The sequence below is a fragment of the Taeniopygia guttata genome, chromosome 5 (genome assembly GCF_048771995.1).
Source record: "Taeniopygia guttata chromosome 5, bTaeGut7.mat, whole genome shotgun sequence".
NCBI lineage: Eukaryota > Metazoa > Chordata > Aves > Passeriformes > Estrildidae > Taeniopygia > Taeniopygia guttata.
The window spans coordinates 13,219,859-13,240,715 of record NC_133030.1 but is presented as its reverse complement, the minus strand read 5'-3'; the positions used below and the strand labels follow the sequence as shown (position 1 = coordinate 13,240,715).

At 36.9% G+C, this 20,857-nt stretch overlaps 1 protein-coding gene across 34 annotated transcripts in view; it reads right to left on the bottom strand.

Moving 5' to 3' along the window:
• IRAG1 (inositol 1,4,5-triphosphate receptor associated 1) overlaps window positions 1-20,857 on the bottom strand; it is a 61,014-nt gene that overhangs the window by 22,042 nt on the left and 18,115 nt on the right. For 24 of the 34 annotated variants that reach the window (XM_072930729.1, XM_041716719.2, XM_072930730.1 and 21 more), the window contains 6 exons: window positions 12,811-12,874; window positions 9,745-9,830; window positions 8,519-8,707; window positions 3,058-3,158; window positions 2,208-2,278; window positions 728-901 (listed from right to left, as the gene is read on the bottom strand). In XM_072930729.1, coding sequence (XP_072786830.1) covers window positions 728-901; window positions 2,208-2,278; window positions 3,058-3,158; window positions 8,519-8,587 — 415 coding nt within the window. In that variant the 5' untranslated portion in view covers window positions 8,588-8,707; window positions 9,745-9,830; window positions 12,811-12,874. Of the gene's footprint in view, window positions 1-727; window positions 902-2,207; window positions 2,279-3,057; window positions 3,159-8,518; window positions 8,721-9,744; window positions 9,831-12,810; window positions 12,875-13,032; window positions 15,516-20,857 lie in introns of those variants that run through there. The other 10 variants (XM_072930726.1, XM_072930725.1, XM_072930727.1 and 7 more) reach the window with 6 other exon arrangements.

Below are 20,857 nucleotides of genomic sequence, written 5' to 3'. Positions count from 1 at the left end.
TCTATTGATATAGGAAATCCTTGTGCTCCTCAGTTTTCTGGTACTGTAAGCACTGAGGAGATACAGCACAAGAGAAGATTCATGAGGAATTTAGGAAACAAAAGAGGTGATGTATAGTTGTAGGATGCTTTTTGTTTTTTACCTCCAGAGGTTGTCAGGCGAATTGTAAGACAGAACTTTGTTTGAACTGGCATTTCAAATCAAAATGAGAGTCCTATTTCATGGTAAAATGGCATTTTATTCCAGTTTTCAAACACTTCATATAAAAGGAAAAATCATTTCAACTGACATTCTAGAATAAAACATTTTATTCTTCTGTTTTTAAAGGAGGATCTGGTCCATTTAGCTTAGTTTATGACTATGTTCAGAATAGGAGGCAGTGTAATTGTGTCTGGAGGGAATGTTTTTCAGTAGGAAGAATCTAGCCATTAGAATTTCATTTAAACAACAATTTGTGAGCATTTTTCACTTTTCGAAAGAAATACTTCATGCTTTCTTGCTACACTGTCTACAGTGTAACTTTACACCATTTTACCCTGACATGTCTGGGTAGCACAGATGGGTCATTTCCCTTTTACGTGGAACTTTGTGAAGGACATGAGGGATTCTGACTTTCAAAATAACCAAGTGTATGTCAACAGCAGCAATGTATAGATTACAGGAAATGTTTGCCTTTACAGATGTTTGAAGGAGAATGTAAAATCTAGTTTTCAGGATCTGCCCCTACCTGTGGGTGACTCTGAGAGGCTGCTTCTTGACTTTCTGCCTCTGCGTGTTAGGAACCTCTCACTCACTTTCTTTGCTTCTTCTAACAATTCAAGGTTTTTCTTTTTGTCTTCCTCTGATATTTTGACATCTGGTAGTGGATCATTCACCAGATCAATCACATGACCACTATTGTCTGTGTAGAAAATAGCAGAATTAGAGCTGGACCTTCCATTTCCAGCTATACTGTGGCATGTGAGAGTAACAAGTTCAAAACAAACCTGTAAATGTATACCTATAAATTTAGTTTTGAGCTTTCATGTCACAAAAAAATTACTGTTTGCTCATTCCTTATGCTGTTACAATCTCAAGTTTAGAGCAAGTCCTCAAAACCACAGGTAACCCACTAAGATTAATTCACTGTGATCAGAAATTCTCTGAATATGTGAAACTGGCTTTTCCAGCTGTGCCTCCAATGCAGTTTCTCATTTCTAAATAAAAGTGCCATTAGATCTATCTCAACTAACTGTAATGGCATTTCTGTTGTAGACTGAGTTTCTTCATGGAATTTTCATGTTCAGTTTTTCAAGGCTAAGAACCCACAAACTCACCCAGCAAAGATTTATGCACAATAGTTTTAAACAATTAATTTAACACTTCATTAATCTGTGGTATTTAAATTGGTTGAAAACACTAAACTTTTACAATTCTCCAGCCTATGATGAAGCAAAGGAGGCAAGGTCCTTTCTGAGTGAGTAATTATAAATGGCTTTTATGAGCATCTAAAGAACAGCTTGGATGAGTGGGAGGAAAGTCATCAGGTAATATGAGAAAAATATTTTTTAAATTGACAAGAGCCATTACAGAACCATCAGTTTTCAGAAAAGCTAAGAATGCAAGCAAGCAGCAAAAACTCAAGGGTTTTTTGTTTGTGGGTGTGGAGTTGTTTCACTATTGTTTTTTGATTGATTTTTTTGGTGGGGAAGGAGAAATACTTTGGCTTTAATTTCCTTAAATTTAGATCAATTTCAAGGATGCCAAAAACCACACTTACAGATTAAATATTCTAAAGCAATCTATTTTCAGTGAAATATCTGTTTTGGTTTAAACTCAGATTTATGTGCTGGAATTTTGAGAGGCAGACTTCCCATGACGCTTTCTCTGTGCCAACAAAAGAGAAGCTCAAGTGTAACAAAACCAGTATTTTGTATTCTTCAAGAAATAAACCATGTATATGTTGAGCCTTCTAAAGATGTTAATGCACCAATTAACAACTTTCTGAAAGTAACAATGTTTGTATTTCCCTAAATGGGACTGCATGCAATCCACTTACAAACTCATGATCCCAATTCAACATCCCAGCAGCATTCCCTGTGCGTGCATTACATAGTGTGCAGAGAAAAAAAATGTGGTCAGTACGATCAGACTCTTTCTATAGGTTTTTATTGCATGTCACATTTTCTGCGAACACATCCTAGTTGAAATGAATAATCACTTCTTACCAACAGAAGTCAGTGAACTTGTGGAATTCCTGGTGGCACGGTTAGAATGCCTCCTGTGAGGACTCCGAGGCCTAGAGAGAAAAATGAAGAAAAAAAATAATGGCGTATGACACCAAAAAGAGGTCCTAATTGCCTATTAGAAGTTAATATTAAAAAGAAAGCCCTTCGGTTTAAAAATGAAGACAAAAAGCATTTATTGCAGTCCCTCGCACCACCAAACAACTGGAAAATGGAGGAGATTGTGGAAAGAAGGAAAATTGCGGAAATTGACCTGACAAAGGAGTTCTAAATTTTGCTATTAATCTCATTCACTGTGAACCTCATTTCTCAGAAAAAAATCCCTGCATTTCTTTAGATTACTACCATGACTTAAAAATTTAGAGACAGGTCAATAAAATTAAAAAGACCAGGTCAGTAAGTATGCTTTGTAAATATAATAACTGAAGACTGAATTGAAGTTTTCAACTTCAAAAAAGATTACTATTTCTATTCAACGATTTACTTTCACATATGTTTAACCTCAAGGTGGTATTCTTGTCCCGTCTATGTGAACAAGCCCAAAGCTTCTTCAAACCCCATTGTATTACAGTGTTCAAACTAGATATTTAAGTTGTCCAGCTCAATAAGTGGGGTTGCCAGGCAAGTTACTCTGTGTAACTCTATTATTTTCGTCTAAATTATAATCCTGTTCCTCCACCCAGCATCCCAAACACCAATCTCAAAATGCAAAGGCAATATGACCAAATCACAGAGATGCAGCCTTAATATTTTCATACAATATTTCAGGGCAATGTTTTAGAAACACAGGCCCTGGAATTTATGGATGGATTGGTAATGTATTATATAGTACCTGTTAACCAGATTTTTATCAGTTTCTGCATCTGGCATGACAGCATTCTCTGGAAGAACAATAGAAGGTGTGCTGCATGTTGTCCCTTCAACAGTTGTGTCCTGAATGGTGTGTGACAAATATAAAAATGTAGTTAAACAGAAATTCAAACCATTGAACATTGACTCTCTGCGTGGAAAACAATGTGTATTTCTCAATTTACCTAAAAAAGTAAAAGTAATTTAAATAAGAGATAATTAGCTGTAATTTGACAAAACAAACATTAATTAGAGGCCTACACTTAAATTATTCAAAAGACATGATGGATACCTGGAATATCCATTTTATTTAAAAAGTTTTAATGCATGCAAGCTAAATTCAATAAGCGTGGAGCTAATGAGAAAGCTTTAAAAAGGCAGACAGTCCAGTTTTACGCACAGCAAACCATTCCTCTAGTGAAGTACATATCCAAGAGTTCAGTGAGTTTATGAGCTGAATGCAAGAGTGAAAAACAGCTCTGTATAACAGGGCTAAATTAAGCACACAAACCCTCCAAATCATAGTAATGTATAATGAAATCCTGAATAAACACAATATTAAGTGTACACATGATACCCCAAACCCCAGAAAATAATTTAAAGTTATCTTGTTAAGAGCTCCTCATGGTTTTCCCTCAAATTACTTGGAAACATATTTTTAAAAACTACAATTTAAATATTTAATAAAATAAAATATAATTTTTAAAAGAAACTGGCAAGCTGGTACTGAATATAAATATGTGCTTGCCTGCTTAAAAATATGAGACCTTGCCTCAAGAATTTAATCTCACACCTTCTGCATAATGATACCATTCAGCTACGTTTACAAATCAAAAAGGATTCCATTTCCTGTGAGATATCACAAGTTGAGATGCATCAAGTTGGCATAAATTAAAGTGGATGTCTCATATATAAGAAAGAAAATTCTTACTTCTACCCCAAGTACTGTATTCAGATTAAAACCAAGAAACAGCTGGAGGGAAAGCTTCCCAGAAGTGGCAGTGGGCTGCTGTTAAGTGACTTGTAAAATTTAAAGAATAATTTATAAATTCTCAAATCCTAATTGCTTCTGCTAGGCACTGATACATACAAGAGTTTTGTTCTAGTTTGTTATCTGGAGTCTAAAATTTTCTTGAAACTACATACCGAAGCTTCACAAGAAATTTGTAAGGCAGGTAAGAAAAAGCTGTTGCAATAGCACTATTTTAGGCATTAATAGAACGAAGAATGTAGTAAGTCACAGTTCAGTAAGTCAGTTTTAGACTCTGGAATTGTTCCAGGCCAGGTTGGGTGGAGTTCTGAGCTACCTGGTCTGGTGGAAAGTGTCCTTGTCTGTGACATTCACATTCTCTGGACAGAGAGACATAATTCTGTCTCTCAGGATTTCTTGGAGAAGCACAGAGAGAAGAAGAGAAAACAATTATTATCCTTCTCCTTTGTTTTCCCCATGTGGAATGTGGTATGGAGATTGTTTACCTGAAGTGATTGCTTGATTGGATTCTGGTGAAGGTTGTTTGGGTTCAATGACCAATTGGATCCAGCTGTGTCTCAGACTCTCAGCAGAGAGTCAGGAGTTTGTTAGTTAGATAGGTAAGTATGTAGAATAGGATAATATCTCTTTAAATACTATATTAATGTAATATAGCATAGTTTTAATAAAACTATCATTCAGCCTTCTGATCTGGAGCCAGACATCATCATTTCTTCCTGCATCCAGGGTTCGCCACATTTTACTATACCTGTCCATAACAGGGCAGTTGGAACTGCATGACCTTTAAGGTCTCTTCCATCCTAAAGCACTCTATTCTATTCCATAAGGAAGCTGACTCTTACTTGACTGCTAATGTCTGTCATTTACCATAGAACCCCTTACAACATCTCTCCCAATGCTGCATTTTATTCTTGTTGAAATCATGTATTTTCTGATCTAGTCAAAGAACTCTAGGATTACTTGGAAAATGATATAATATTATACTACATAGCATAACCCTTCTACCCCTCAAAGGTAATGAAATAGGCCTTGATTTGGACAACTGAGTTAGGATTCTTGATTTACTGAAAATAACATCTTTTTTTTACAAAAAAAATATTTTGTTTAAAGCAGCTCCACACTTCCATACTCATAATTCTCATATGAACTGCCTTGTCAGTCATAGGAGAGCAGGATGGGGAACGTGCCAAGAAAACACTGAGCAGATTTAAATTTAGGAAAAATAGTCTTGTAATTCTGAAAATGTCAGAATCCCAAAGCATATGTGATTTAAATGCACAAGTGACATTTTATGACAATAGCTAAAGAACAAATTTTAGTAACATCCTTGAAAATGTTAAAAAGTGACAATATATTTTGTCAATGACAAAACTCAGGTGACTCCCCTGCTTGTAGGGCAAAGCAGCTGAATACACATGCACAGTGTTTATACTAATTTCATGACTGCCAGAAAGCAAAAACTTCTGAATGATGTAACATCAGCCTTGAAGTCACTTAAGCCCATTTTAGGACTCTAAAAACAGCTCATTAAAAAAAAAAAAAAAAAAAAGAGAGAGAGAGAAGTAAAAAAAAAAAGAGTTTGCAGTCAAGGCTAGTTCAGGTCAGGTAGAAAACATTAATCCTGGTCAGCAGCTATAGAAGTTCAGCATCTACACAAGTGAAATCTCATGGCCCTCCTTGTCCAAACCTGCATTGTCCAGGAGAGGGGCAGGAAGAGCCAGAGCAGGAAGCTCTTTGCAGGGCCAGCTGGCTCCAATCAAAAGGAATTGTTTTAGACTGAGGAGAGCTTAGGCTGCTCTACACAGGCCTTGGAAGAGAAGCTTTAACAGGAAGCTTAAGCTGCCTCACAACAGTGCAGTGTTTTAGAGCTGCACAGAGATGTCACAGAAGATTTCCATCACCTTTTTATTTGTGTGCCTTTAACTCTGCTCCCTTGGTAGCTTCCAGCCCCATCTGCTCCTCAGCTATTCCAAACAGTTGCCTCATCTTCCACTACCAGTGCTTCCCTGCTACCCATGTCTTTGCTTCCTTTTTGTCCAAAGCCCTCCCCTCAACAAAAATGTAGGGTAAAACTGACTCCACCTCTGTGGCTCAGGTGGGAACCGCTCTACAAGTGTGACCAGGAGCCATCCAGACTTGCAGGGAGGTGTGTGGAGGGCTGAGAGGGTGGCACAGGCAGTTTGGTCCATAACAGAACAACCAAGAGGATCAGGGATGGAAGTAGAACCTCCAGACGTTCTGGCTGTTAAGTTCTACCAGGCCCTCACTAAGCATATAGAGAATGTGCTTTTGAATTTTTTATAATCCAGACAAATTTGGATGATTTTTACATTAATGGGATGGTGAGAGGAGAAGGAATACAAAGATACTCTTCTGAAAGGCCTACCATGCCAGACAGTCAGGTGACAGAGCTTTACTGCATAACACCTGAATCCTTTAAAGCACTGGGGAAAAAAAATAAAACAGGAAACAGAAAACCCACTGCCACTGGCCATATTCTTAGATATTAACTAAAAGTCTGGACTGAACTTCAGAAAAACACAGGTTGCTTTAAGAAATACTGAAATGAAAACCCATGTTTGTTTTCTCAAAATTTGAGACATAGAAACCTGGTCTTCCCATCATGTAAAAGCATGATCACACTTGAAGCATGCATAAAGCTACATGTAATGTAAAGTTAATTTTCTTTTTGTCAGAACTGTTTTGCAATCTATGTGCATTTAGGCATGCCGGGAAAGGGGGGGGAAGAATCTCCTGAAACAGAGCAAGGAAGCTGTTAAGACACCAGACAGCACTCTAGATGAGATGAAATTTGAGACTTGGAAAATTTTATTGAGTGGCAGAAAATAAATTCATCAGCTTTTAGCTCCTTCTGATGCCCTCTCCTTGCTTTCGAGTCCTTATCTCATAATAAGATGTTTTACTTAGAGTAATCTACAGTCATGCTGTGGAACGTGACCTGCAGCAAGAGCCAAGAGTGACAACAGCTATGAACAAGTTCAAGTTTTCACAACATTGACCAGTGGCAAACCTTAAGTAGGCTTATGAGCAGTGTGTTGGTTAAAATCACTCCACTGCGATTTTGTGCCTAAAAATAATCATTTGTCTAAAATGAAGCATTTTGCACAGTGAACTGATTCATGTACTATCACATTGCCACAGCTCATTTAAGACCTACATCTAAAAGGCCTGGAAAATGTATTAAAAATTTAATGCTTTTGTATTAGGAGGTTGGAAATTTTCATTTCTCCCACTTGACAAGCACATTCAGGATTAGAATCACTGATGTCTGCTAGATCTTTGCATTTTTCATCTTTGGGTATGTTTTGTACAGCAAGTCTTTTGTACTAAAACATTTTTCACATAGGTGAGTTAAAAAACCCCAATACAATCTTCCTGAGCTAATATATGTTATCAGATGGTAGTCTTGATGAACTTGTATCCAGCTGGGGTGTTTATCTTAAGGCAGGAAATTAACACTCAGCACCATGTGCAGTTTAGATGGAAGGCAGGACAAATCAGTGCAGAGCTCACTGCTGACATTTTCCAACAATGTTAAAGTAGCGGATGTTTTCACCACCTAAAGTCTGGAATGTAGTGTCCCCAAACCCAATGACAATGTCACATCTTTAATTGAGGATGTGCCAGATTATAAATCCTCTTTCTTTACACCAGTTTGCATAAAAATTAATGATTTGGATAACCTGTGATTTCTTAATTGCGGTGAAGTTCTTTACTTCAGCTAGGCCAACAACTGAGAAAAATCCAACCCCAGTTTATTAAAGCATAAAGCTACTTTTTATCTGTGGTATAGATTAATGAAAATGAGTAACACCCATCTGTTCTTGATTTTTATATTTATCTGGAAATAAAACATGTAAAAGCATATAGATGCCACACAAATTTGAAGCCAACTGATCAATATGCCGGGATAGCACCCACCTGCCTCTGTATAGTTCCAGTGTATGTTCATCTACTGCTTTGGCAAATAAAGCACTGAGAAAGAATACAAACCAAAAAACCCGTTTCCTTCTTTCACACACATGAGTTGCATAACATCCTCCATGTCTGTAAAAACAGCACTAGTTGTTGAAGTGCAAGCCTAAGTTCTGTTCTCAAAGTTTAAAGTTTTCTTTAATAACATCAGAAAGGACATTTTTGGACAGCTTTGATATATGTCTGTCTGTTCTGAACCATTTATAAGCCTCCATTTCAGAATGATAAACAACTGCTTGAGCAATTTAAGTTCTTATCCCTTAGGCTATAAAATATTTGAGGAACTCTAAGGATTTCAGCTGAAGGATCATTCATATCTTCATCAATTAAGCAAAACACCCTAAGATAGAGCAACAAACAAATTTGATTTTATAAACCCCTAAATATATACAAACAGGTTTCAGCCTCAGGTTTCCAGCTAGTGTCAGAAAACACCTTTGTAAGTAAGAGAGCTTACTTTGGCTGGAGGAGAGCTGCTGTGCTGGGCCTCTTTTGCTTGTCCCTTGTCTTCAGGTAAGGTTGGCATGGTGGGCAGCGTGAAGCACGTGGAGCTGCAATGTTGACTAAGAGGACCATGCACTGCTGGCAGTATCTGTTTCAAGTTAGCCTGAAGGCATAAGCTCTGGGAGGCCTCGTGATCTGCAGGCTGGGTTAGATGCCAAAAATACAAATCAAATCCATTTAAAACTTTATGCTCAAAAACTGAGATCACTTTACAATAACAAACAGTATTAAGGTTTAAATTAAAAATGCTATCTTGTGTTTTATTAACTAAAGCTTTCAAGGTCAAGTATAATTTAGCAAATGCATTCAAAACAGACAACCTTCTGCTCTTGTTGCTATTTCCATCTCTTTCCTCCATTTTACAATATTTATTTTGTCACTATGATGTGACCAAATTTGCCTTTTATAAATATCTTCTAAGAAGTAAACAGCATCCTGTTATCACATCCTGGGTATCACAGAACAGCAGAATGGTTCAGGTATGGAATGGACCACAGGGGTCATCTGGTCCAACCTCCCTGCTCAAGCCGGGTCATCCCAGAGCACATGGAACAAAACTGCATCCAGAAAGTTCTTGACTATCTCCTGTGAGGGTGACTCCATGGCCTATCTGGACAATCTGTTCCAGTGCACAATCATCTGCACAGAAGTTTTTCCTCATGTTCACATGGAACTTCCTTTGGATCTTTTCCCTTGCCTCTTGTCCTGTTGCTCAGCACCACCAAGCAGAGTCTGGATCCATCCTCTGACACCTCCCTGCAGACATACTGACAGACATTGCTAGGGTCCCTTTCTCAGTCATCTCTTCCACAATATGCCTTTTAGTAACTAATAGCCTTAATGCTACAGAGCATGATCTCACATCTCAGAGGACCAAAACTGGAACCCTAGAGGGTGGCACTTTTTCTTTCAGCAAGGTGAATTGTGAAAAGACTTGGTGTACCTCTGCACAAGACAACAAAGTGCAAGACACTTCCAAAGCAAAACAGCAGAAATGCCCAAAGAAGGAAAAAAAATCACTACCTATTAGCTGAGAAAATTCTTATTGTTAGTATCAAGGGGAGGCAATGCATTCACAAGGGTAACATCAGCATGAAAGCCTGTACCAAAGTCTGAGGATCAGCAGTGCAAAGCACAAATCAGTCCTTAGAGTGGCAGTGGATGGGTTGCAATACTTACTGTGACACCTGCCCAGGAATCAGGGAGCTGTTCTCGTCAGTACATCAGTGTCCGCATGAACACATCACTGCACTCCCCGGCGGTACCTGCAGGTCACACACACACAGCTGAGGCCACCTGGTGCACACTTGGTGTCTCCTCCAGGAACTGCTGACTACTGCATTGTAAATTAACCTGCTACAATTTTCCCTTCCATTTCAGGGGTGGGCAAAGAAATGTATGCAGGAACATGTTGGTTTGTTGAGGTTGCCAATTGCATTTGTCGAAATACATCTGTTGCTTTAAAATAAAAGCAAAAAGAGGCAAAACCATTCACAAGAAACACTAAAGCAGTCTCAGTAGTGACAAGTGCCTCACCTCAACTCTCACAGAAGAAAATCTGTGTTGTAAAACCTACAGAATGTGTGAAAACTTTGGACTACAGAAGCAGCTAAGACCCATGCTTTTATTAGGTTTATTTCACATTATGTTGGAAACTTAATGAAGAGGAATACAAGGCCATCTCACATGAACTTTAATGCAAAAAAAATAGATTGTAAAAATGATCCTACACAAGTATTGCTGTGTTCAGCAAAAAGTAATTCTATAATTGCAGTTCCTCAATAACAACACTGAAAAAGATGCAGCATATGTGACATCATTATGAAGACCAAGATACAGACTCTTTTTGAACAGTGGGCATAAAGGTTTTTCAGAAGAATGCATGCTGTAGGGACAGTATGTTTCAAGATTTTCTAGACATTTTTGTACCTGTTACAGGTGGTTTTCTAATTCTACAAAAGGAAGCAGTAGTTGATGTTTGTATCATGATTTTACCCACCTCTGACTTCAAATAAGAATAGAGGAAACTTTCTATGAATAAAATCTTTAAAAATGGCTATTAAGGCAAAACAATTAAAGTCCCTAATAGGATGGAAAAAACATATTTATAATTATGTATATTTGAATAAATCCACAGATTAGACAGATACTGAACATCTGTGTGTTTCAACAATTAAGTTTTTTTTGTATCAAACCCAGTCACTAACTATTAGCAACATGAAGCTGAGATGGAAAGAAGGTAACTAAAAATTATGACACAGGCTTGCTTTTCATCTCTATAAGAAAATCCTGACATCCAACACAATTTCTGAGTTTGCAAGAACTCAAATTAAAAAAAAAAAAAAAAGAAAAAAGAAAATTTGGCTATTTATCTAATCCCTCAGTGTTTGCCTAATGAATTTATTATGGTTCTGATACATTCAATCCAATGCTGGGCCTGAAAAATCAGGAATGTTTCAAGTCATGGCCAAAGCGTGTTTGCAGTACTACATGGAATTGTAGAAGCTATTGCACCAAAGGGGTTTATTCCTAGTCTTAGCTGAGTTCTTAGTACATACTAAACTTAAAAAAGTAACGCAACTTATCTTGAAACAAGAAAGAGCAATTAAGCACATCAAGTTTCAGTTCATTTTTCAGATTTAGAAATCAAAAAAATCTTTAAAAGAAAAAGAAATAAATCAGTAAGTTTGTCTAAGAATAGAAAGAGACAAATCCTGAGCTGTGTTGTCCTAGAGATGCAGCACAGAAAGTACAGCCAAGGGAAAACAGAGGGCAGAAAGATGAATTTATGCCACCTTAACAACCCCCAGATTTGGAGTGGACAGAGTTCAGGCTGTCTCCAACACAATTAGAACCCTACTCTGTTTTCCTTACAGAGCTATCTTGCAAATAGAAATAAGCTTCAAATCTCTGTGCTGATCAGTAGGAAAATTTCTTCTTTTGACTTTCCATTTTTTCCCAGTACCACTCCAGAAAACCCCAGCGCTGAGGACTATATTAGAGCAGTGAAAGCTTACACATAATTATTCATAGTCTTTGGCTTCTTGAATCAAACACCATCTTTGCACACCTTAACTGCATTGCTGCAGTTCGCTACACTGCCAAAGTGAGTGGCACTGCATTTTAGTATTTCAGCATAAGGATGTAGTTCAATTAATAAGCTACATTATTTGGAACTCCAAAATAATTAACTTTCAGTCTAAAAGCTTAGTTTTAACCCTTGCAGTGTTCTCAAAGTCAGTAGCCCAGATTTTTTAAAGACTATGATGCTTACCCAGCACAGATATCATACATTGTAAATTCAAGTGGATATACCATGCTCTGCAAGGAGTTCTGCCATTTTGTGATCAATTACTGCCTTCTGATACTGGTAGGGAAGGCAAAGGTTTAGAAAAGATGGAAACTTAAATATTAGTGAATAAATATTCTTCCATCACTGCTGAAGTGACCTTATGCCCCTTTAGCTGGGCAATGAAAACAACCACAGTAAATGTCACATGGAGTCAAAATGGATAGAAATGGGAGGCTTTGTAAGAACATTCTACAAGAATTAGGAGTTTATCTGCATCTCAAATATGTAGATAGAAGATAAAGAAAAGTCCTTGGAAAATTTATGTCACTGGAAGGTACATTTTTTCCTTTTCAGCAGAGCATTAGGGCAGAGCGCAGCCTTGGAGCTTACAGAAATTCACATCTCTGTTTACAAAACCAGCTGACAGCTTTACTGAACACTGAGCTAGAGTGTGAAGAGCTTGACTAGCCTGCTTCTAAGCCTGGCTCACCTGCCAGCTGCACAGCCTTTGGAAAGATGCTCCCATTAGCTTTGCCAACTTTGTCTCCTTTCCACAAGAACAAACACATTTCAGTCAAAGAAGGAAATGATATGTTAACAATACATGCAATACAGTGAGGTACGAACTGAAACACCTGTAATTACTCACCCTGAAGACACTGAAAAGAGCTTAAAAATACACCTGCACTTTAGAAACAATCAAGGTGCATGAGCACATATTAGCATCCTAGGCACTGAGATCATTTCAAGATCCTGTTATTTCTGTTTTTATTTCTTTTTTCTTTCCATTGATCAAGCCCTGTCTGGCTTACCTCTACCTTATCAAAGACTATAATTTACATTACTGTACTGTTTTATCAAAGTAAATTATCTCCCCCAAAACTCCATTCTTTCACAAATGACAAAATTCAAAATTATATTTTAAAACTAAATACTTGTAGAGATTAACTCACATGTCACAGGCAGAGTGGATGTGGGTGAAGATCTACAATCTCTGTATGCACAAGCCTTATGCACCTACAAAATGAGTTAAAAAACACAAACAAATTACTTATCCAGTTCACCAAATTCTGCTCATTCCCACACTAAGAGGAGACAATCTAAAGAAAAAAATAAATAAATAAAAGAGAGAATGGAGTGCTTTTCAACATTTTGGTCTCTTATTATAAACTTACTGCTTAAAATAGTTAAGAAAAAAATTAGACCCTGAGCTCAAATTTGTAGTCAGATACAGATCAGTGAATGCAGAGAACTTTCTTTTACCACTGTGTAGGCTTAGAGTACAATCTCCAGGAAATGGAGATCTGGGAGCTCTATTCCATAAAAGGGAAAAGTATTTAGAGGTCCTTGGCTTTCAGTGTGTTCTCGCTGCAACTTATTTTACCATAGTAGAGAAAGTTAAGTATAATCACTTAACTTCCCCTGGCTGAGTCATGGCTGAGCCTGTGGCAGCAAAGGCTCAAAGAAAGATGCTTCACTCCATCTCCACTGATAGCTGGGCACCTGACCCCAAATGCTCTGTCACATCTCAGGAAGGGGACACAAAAAATTGCAGAAATAACCAGTTAAGGAAGTGTTTTATTACTATTTCTTGACCGCATGCTGACTGTGGTCAAGTCTCATTTGTCAAAACAGGAGTTGCTTTCTCATGGATGCAGCAGCTGAACTGCACAATTCTGAGTGGCTTTTTGTAACTTTTTCTGTGTTGCCCTGTAAAGTGGTTGTAAAATGTTACCAAAATAAAAAGGTACCTTTTTGCACTCCTTTTTGTATAGCTATAAAAATATATGGAATTTGCGTAACATTTTGAATTCGGTTTTGCAGCTTTGGAGTACTTAAGAAGCAGTAAACTTCCTTCAAACAAAGTCTGAGCAAAACAGGGTGGTTTTCTGTTTGTACCACAAAAGTGTTTTCTAAGACAAAGCATGATTATAGCATAAGATACACAGTTTGTTGGCATACGTAACTATCCCCTAAAATTTTAAAAACCCAAAACCACAACAAAACAAAACAAATAAACCCCCAAAAAACAGATCCAGAATATCTTAATAGAAATTTTGCATTAAGACTCCAAGATCTTTGTATAATCTTAGTATAATAGGAAAATTCACTGGGAAAAGGAAAAAGAATCCACAACTGAAAATGACTCATGTACATTCTTGCCCTTTGTGAAAAAAGGTCCTACATGGAAACTGGAAGACATTTTCTTTATTGTCTGCAACACAGGAAAAATATTGACTAGTAGTTTCCTATTGCGTCTCATTCTTATGAAAAAAGAGTGTTTTTTCATGTTAAATACTCAAGTTTGCAAGAGATTAAGATCCTGCTTCGGCCAATTTACCAAACCAGAGTCATAACCCCAGGACAAAAATAAGGCATCTCTGTGATAACCTTAATGATCTGAGTTCCACCCACACTAACATCTATGCAACTGCTCAAGGTAAAACCTGGAAGACAAAGTGGTATTTCTGTTTTTAGGATACAGAACAATTCCACTGGGGCATGCAGCGTACATACAACCATTGTGTGAATTCAAAAGATCTGTTTTCATTCTGAGATTCATTACTGAGTGACTTAAATTATGCTTCTTAACAATCAGAACAATTCCAGGTTGCAACCTCAGAGACAAGGGATAAATGTGAATAATTCTGTCACAAAAATATTTTAAAGGAAGAATCTAGAGAAAGCTGAAGGAAAATATAATTTCTAAAAAAATTCCCTCAAACTCAGTGGTTACAAACTTCTTTGGAACTACAAGCTACACATGTAGGACTCAATTTACAGAGCAGCAGGACAGGAAAGAATCTCCTTTTCTGCTTCCTGTTTTCCTCATAGCCCAGGAACACATAAAACTGGATGGTTTTCAATAATATGCTTGAATGAGAGAAAGGAAAAGTTAGGTCAGGCAGAAAGTAAAATGTTTTGATGCATGTCCAGCCTGACATGCATCCTGGGAGAATTTCTCCAGTAATGAGTATCTATGACACTGTTGAGACTGAAAACCAAAAGTTTTGGGGGTGACAGGTGATGCTGCTCCCTTATCAACAAGACCAACCCCTACAACAAGGCACTTGGTTTGATTGTGTATCAAAAATTTACATAGAGTTTAAGGAAATAAGAAAGCTAATTCCAAAAGAGTTTAGTGGAAAATTTATTCTGGGAGTTCTGTACTTAACTCACAAAGGATCCATTCTGGTCCCAGCTTTAGCTCTTCCTTGATACATTAAGAGAAAAAGCTATTGGACCTATTTAACTCAGAGACAATCATTTTAACATAGCTAAATGGAAATTTAAGACTTACTAAAAGATCATAATTGTGTTCAAAAATAGCACTTTTCTTTCTGTAAAATGTCAGCTTCATTTGTTTTAGTAATGTTTTTACAGTTTCTGTTTTGTTAGCAGTCAGTGTTTAGATTTACTTCTCTTGCAGCAAAGCATCTGAAGGAGTGGCTTACAATGACTTTTTTTGTCTTGCAAGAATTCTAGGCTGAATTTTATGCTGCAGACAAACAGCAAACAAATGAAGAATGTACATATTTTAGAAACACTGAGGAGCAGTATTTCACTAGCTTTTTACATTACTAGATGCAGATTTAAAAAAAAAAGGATATTTCTTTTAAGGTAAGCCTATTTTAGACAGCCTGAAAATTTCCCAATTCCATTATTTTTGGGTTTTTTTTTTTTTTGTTTTTTTTTTTTTTTTTTTAAGGGGCAAGTAGTAGTTCATGTTGTATGAATCAAATTTTTATAAATTACTCTGGTTGGGATTTTTTTTTTTTTTTATTTTCAGGCACCTAGCACTAAAAAGAACATAAGAAAATGAGGTTATAAGCAGCACAACCTCTCTAAAATGAACAGTTTTAAGAACTGCATACAAGTTCAGAAAAAAAACCCCTATGTTTTGGTTCACTTGTACTTTTTATTCATTCTGGGGCTTTTCTTTGAACAAATATCCTTGACACAGAACTCCAAAATGGTGATTTTATCTGGTTAAGTCTGTAACTAAGATACTGGACTCAGCTCTCTTATGAGAAGGATGTTTTACTGAGATCTTTTTTTCTTTTTTTTTTTTTTTTTTGTCAGTGGGCTTTCAGCTGGAAGAGCAAGAAGACAACAAAAAGCACTGCCCAGCCAGGTGGCCTCTAGGAAACCAGTTGGAATGAACTTTGAGGTACTTTAAAATAAAATTTTAGAAATATATATATATAGTAAAAAAGACAATACATGTGATAGTAAGGAAAAATGAATCCCTGATTTATTCAATATTGTGCATAAATGAAAGAATTCAGCCAACAGTACCAAATCTGATGATCAGAAGACTGTCAGATCTCAAGGCAGAGTTGCTATATTTCTTAACTTGCAGATTATTTTATGTAGACTTTAAGGAAATGCAGTTTAAAGGAAGAATGTGAATATAGAGTAGGAGGATATTTGGCATGGAGAATAAGGATGTCTAAGCATATAAGAATAAGGAACATCATATAAGAAAGTGTGAAGATAAGAGTGGGAGAACAGTACACTTGGTGTCATTCAGGAGGGCAGTTCAAAACAAATCCAGAGCTAGGAAGTATCTGGAAAAAAAGCCTACTACAACATAAAGGCAGTGAACTTAAAACAGGATAAAATAAATAAAAAGTTGAAATTATATGTGAGTAAAAAATCTTGCTCTCTTCTTCCTGGACAAATTACTATTTAAAAGTAAAATTGTTTAAGAGGCAGTGCCAGGCTCATTGTGTGGTGCTGAAGGACCCCTCTGAAGCAGGACCTGTGCACTGAGGATTCTCCCAACAGAAATGGCACCATTCAGAATACCAGGAGATAATAATACCACCCAACATGTTTTTGCCTAAATGAGCATCATGTTCTCAGTCACAGAGTTACTTGGGTTTCTTTCTTCTACTCCTTCTCACAGATTTGGAGAAACCTAGATATGTTTCTGCTGTCTGGACTGCATGTATTATACATCACATTCTAGTTACACATTTATTTTTGTCTAGGGTGTAGGCAGAGTTGGGAGCTTGAGATGATATTTTCTCAAATTGACACTTGACTATATTCTTAGTCAATGTAAAAAGAGAACAAATACCTTTGTGTGGAGGGGAGACAGATAAGATTAGGGAAAAAAAACCCCAGTGTTTCTTGGTGTCAATTCATCCTTTTTAAAGAAAAAACCTTAAGGTTTCTATATGAAGTAAAATAATTGAAAGCAATTTCTACATAGAAACATTTTATAAATTATTCTGCTTTACAAGGCAGCAGGATATAAACTTTGCATAAATTGGAAAAACTGACTAACAAAGGCCTGACTTAGAAACATAAATAAGTTGAAGACAATTAGGGCAGAACACTATTACTTAGTGACCCAGGAGGCTTGTTGCTAGTCAAGCGGAAAGATTTTCCAAATGAAGAAATTTAATTCTTTCTTTCCCAATCACAAAGGGTAATCCCAGAGGGGAAACTTTGTTGAACAAACCAACAATAAATAGATTTCTTTGGGATCTAGAATGGAATTGTGGGCTTTCAAGCAGGGAGATTATACTTGGCTTTCCATCTTGCATAGATAAATGGCAAAGCAGCAAAACAAGCATTTTATTCCCATTTTATCCTTCCTGGACACAATCAGATTGACATTTGCTTACTTTAGTGATACATGGACACCTATTTTTGCATTGCAAAAATGAACACACGCCAAAAGAGCATGAACATGTTTCATTTCCTTTTTATGAGAAAGGAATGATGGATCTTAGTCCACTGAATGTTTTTTCAAATATTGCTGTACACCAGGACAGGAATATCTTCACTATCAACTTATTCAAATCAACAGCCATTGTGTGGATTTTGACTGCTTACTTTTTTTCTACAGACCTGGTAGTCCACTCATCCAGGCTGCAATGGCTCAGCCTGGATTCAGGGATGCTGTATATTTGGTCAAAAGAACTGTTGCTTTTGCTAGGAACCATCCAATTTTATTCCTAGAGTACAATGAAATCTGCAGGTCTACCTGTCTGTGAAAAAGCAAACCTCATCATATCAGCTCTTCCTTCCTGCCAGCATATGATACAGAAGTGTGAAAAAGCAGTAACATTTTGTAATACCACCTTTTAAGTTTTTTTTTTTTCCTGGAAACAGACACAATTTTGAAGCCAGCAGCAACACTAATTTCTCTTATCAATATCTAGCGCTAAAAACAGGTATAACAAGAGCAGCAGCAACAACAAAAGCAACAGTAACATATTAATAATACAAAGGATGATTGTTCAATTTTAGTAGTCTTCCAAGAGATGGGGTGAGGAAGTCCTCAGTGTCTCATTCATGTGTGATGTAAATGCAAAACTGGAGCAAAAACCTCTTTCTTTCTCAAAAGATGCAACACAAGATTCTGCAAACACACTTTGTAGAAGGTCATTTTCCTCTATTGCTGAATCATTTACAGATTTCTGTGTGCTGTGTTGTTCCTTGCTACTGACTGTATGCTTCTGGGACATTATAAATACCCTGACAATTACCCTTCAAATGTAGTCACACAGTGCTATTTTCACACTATGAAATTCTTACAGTAAGCATTCCCAAACTTATGCAATTTTTCATTTAAATTTAATTTTTACAACGTGGGATAGGAAGAGACAGTATATTTACAGCACAATTCAACTTATGTACTGTGTAAAGGCAGAGTTTCAGTAGCTTGGATGAAGCCTGATCTTGGTTGGTTTTTAAAATTTTTTTAAACTGGTATTTATAAGCTAAGACCCATAATATTCAGAGACAGAAAGATCACTTTGTTACTGATGCATTTAGCAAAGATATTCTATGTGCATTTTACTGACCAAGTTAGCAATGAATTGCATTGGATGACCCTCCAATAAGGCACATGCTGAATCAGCAATAAATTCCTCAGAGTCCCTCTTTTGCTAATTGGGCTAATTGAGGCAGTTATTAATCTCAAGCTGAAACCAACAAAGCATATTTGATTTAATAATTTGAAGACTGTGAAGGTGTTGCATTAGACTGGATGATGTGGTAATTAAGACAGAGGTGAAATAAATACTCCAAAATTCACACATCATACAGAAACAAGCTATTAGCAGAGACTGTTCCATCAGGCGTGCTCATGATATGGCTGTTCTTATATCTCACACAGTAAAATATTAATTTCCATTCTTTAAAAGGTTATTTTATAATACAGGCACAGCACTGAGTTAAACTTCAGTCATAAATAACATCTGGTGAACTTTGTGAGATGAACCCTTTTGCAAGCAGCCTTTACATAAATTGAATTGTGCTGTAAATATTCTGCCTCTTCCTATCACATCTCCTAAAATTAAATTTAAATTTAAAAGTACATCAGTTTGGGAATGCTTACTGTAAGAACCTCATAGTGTGAAAATAACACTGTGTCCAAATTCCCAGTGCAAACGAAGTCTTGAAATGAAAAGACTGAGGACAGCTGAGTTCTGACTGATATTTTTGGTAGAGCAGTGCATGATATTACCATTACAACTGACTGACTACACAAATGCTTTATCTGATTTCTGAAAAGTGGTGCTCTGCCTACTGTCCCTAGTTTGAAAATACCAGTATCCCAAGGAGATACTTAATCTCAGTATCTTGCAAGCCTCTCTCAGGTAATCTCTGGCTGCATCTCTGATTTGAGAAGTGTCATGGTTTTCTCCTGCTCAGATCCCCAAATCAGCTACTTGCCCTGAACTATATGTGGCCAGAAGGAGACTTGCCAGGGGCTGCAATTAAGAACCCATGGCCAAAATTATAGGGTAAATAATTTGCCCTTTTTTTGTTCTTATGGGAAATCCAGATGCAGAAGCTTCAGGAAAAGTTAACCTGAGCTCTTTAATGTGGGGAAAAGGGAACCACACTGCTTCATCACTTCAGAAAGAACAGGCTTGCTGACTTGCAGAAAGGATGGTCTGAAAATGAAAGCAAGCAGTTGTTTTTGAAAAGACAAGCAAGTCCCCATTTCCTGTGCTCTTGAAGTTCTGCACACCATCAGAATCCAAAATGAGGGACAAGGGATTATTGCTAGTGCCTAAAAAAACCCAAACAAACCAACCCAAACCAGCTCCAGAGCTGCCTTTCCACTACATCATACAAAGTTTCTACCCACAGAATCTCAAGATTGGGAGCACATGGTAATGCTAAAAAGCAAAAAAAATGCTACAAGCAATTCAACCTTTTATCTTCCATGTGTCCTTAAAAGTAAAGAAGTGAACGTTCTCTTACACCATCCACTTGAAAAGCACCTCAATAATTCTATTTGTCCTCCAGGTATTAACACTGAGGACTTAGAGGAAAATTTAACCATGTATTTGTAGTGTCCTCACTTTAAGGAAACACTGCTGTATTCTGCATATAGACAGTCAGCATTTCCAAATGTGCAACATCAAAGATAACCTTTGATGATTTAAGTGACTGAAGTACAGAATTCCTCTTACTTTTAAACTCTTCTCAGCAGGAAGAAAATGAGGCCTATTTTGGCTGCTTGATACAATTCTAGATTTGGGATCTTTACAATTTGCACTCAAATTGGAAAATTATCCTTGTTGGCTTGCATCATCTAGAAAGCATGGTAAGAAAAATAACTTCTGATTTTCTTTGAGAAGGCTACCAGATACCACACTCTGAGAACACATATTTTGCTAACCTTATTTCTGCCATTTTCAATTATTGTTTTTCAAAATCTAGGTCTAAGAAATTTAATAATAAAAATCAAAACTATCAGAACAAGAAAGGATTTTTTTATGCATTGACAGGCACATATTTTATCAAAACCCCACATTTTTCTGGGTAAAAAGACAGTTCAGAAAAAAGCTTTGAGGAAAACAACGGCTCTGCTCTTCTGGAATAGCACAAGCCAAATGTAGCAAAATGCGCCTCATGCCAAAATCTTTCCCTGATCAAATTATTTAGCCAACACCATTCCATTCCTGATTATATCCAGGAGCTGGTCCAAAAAATAACGTACCAGCTTTATGCACAATCTAATCT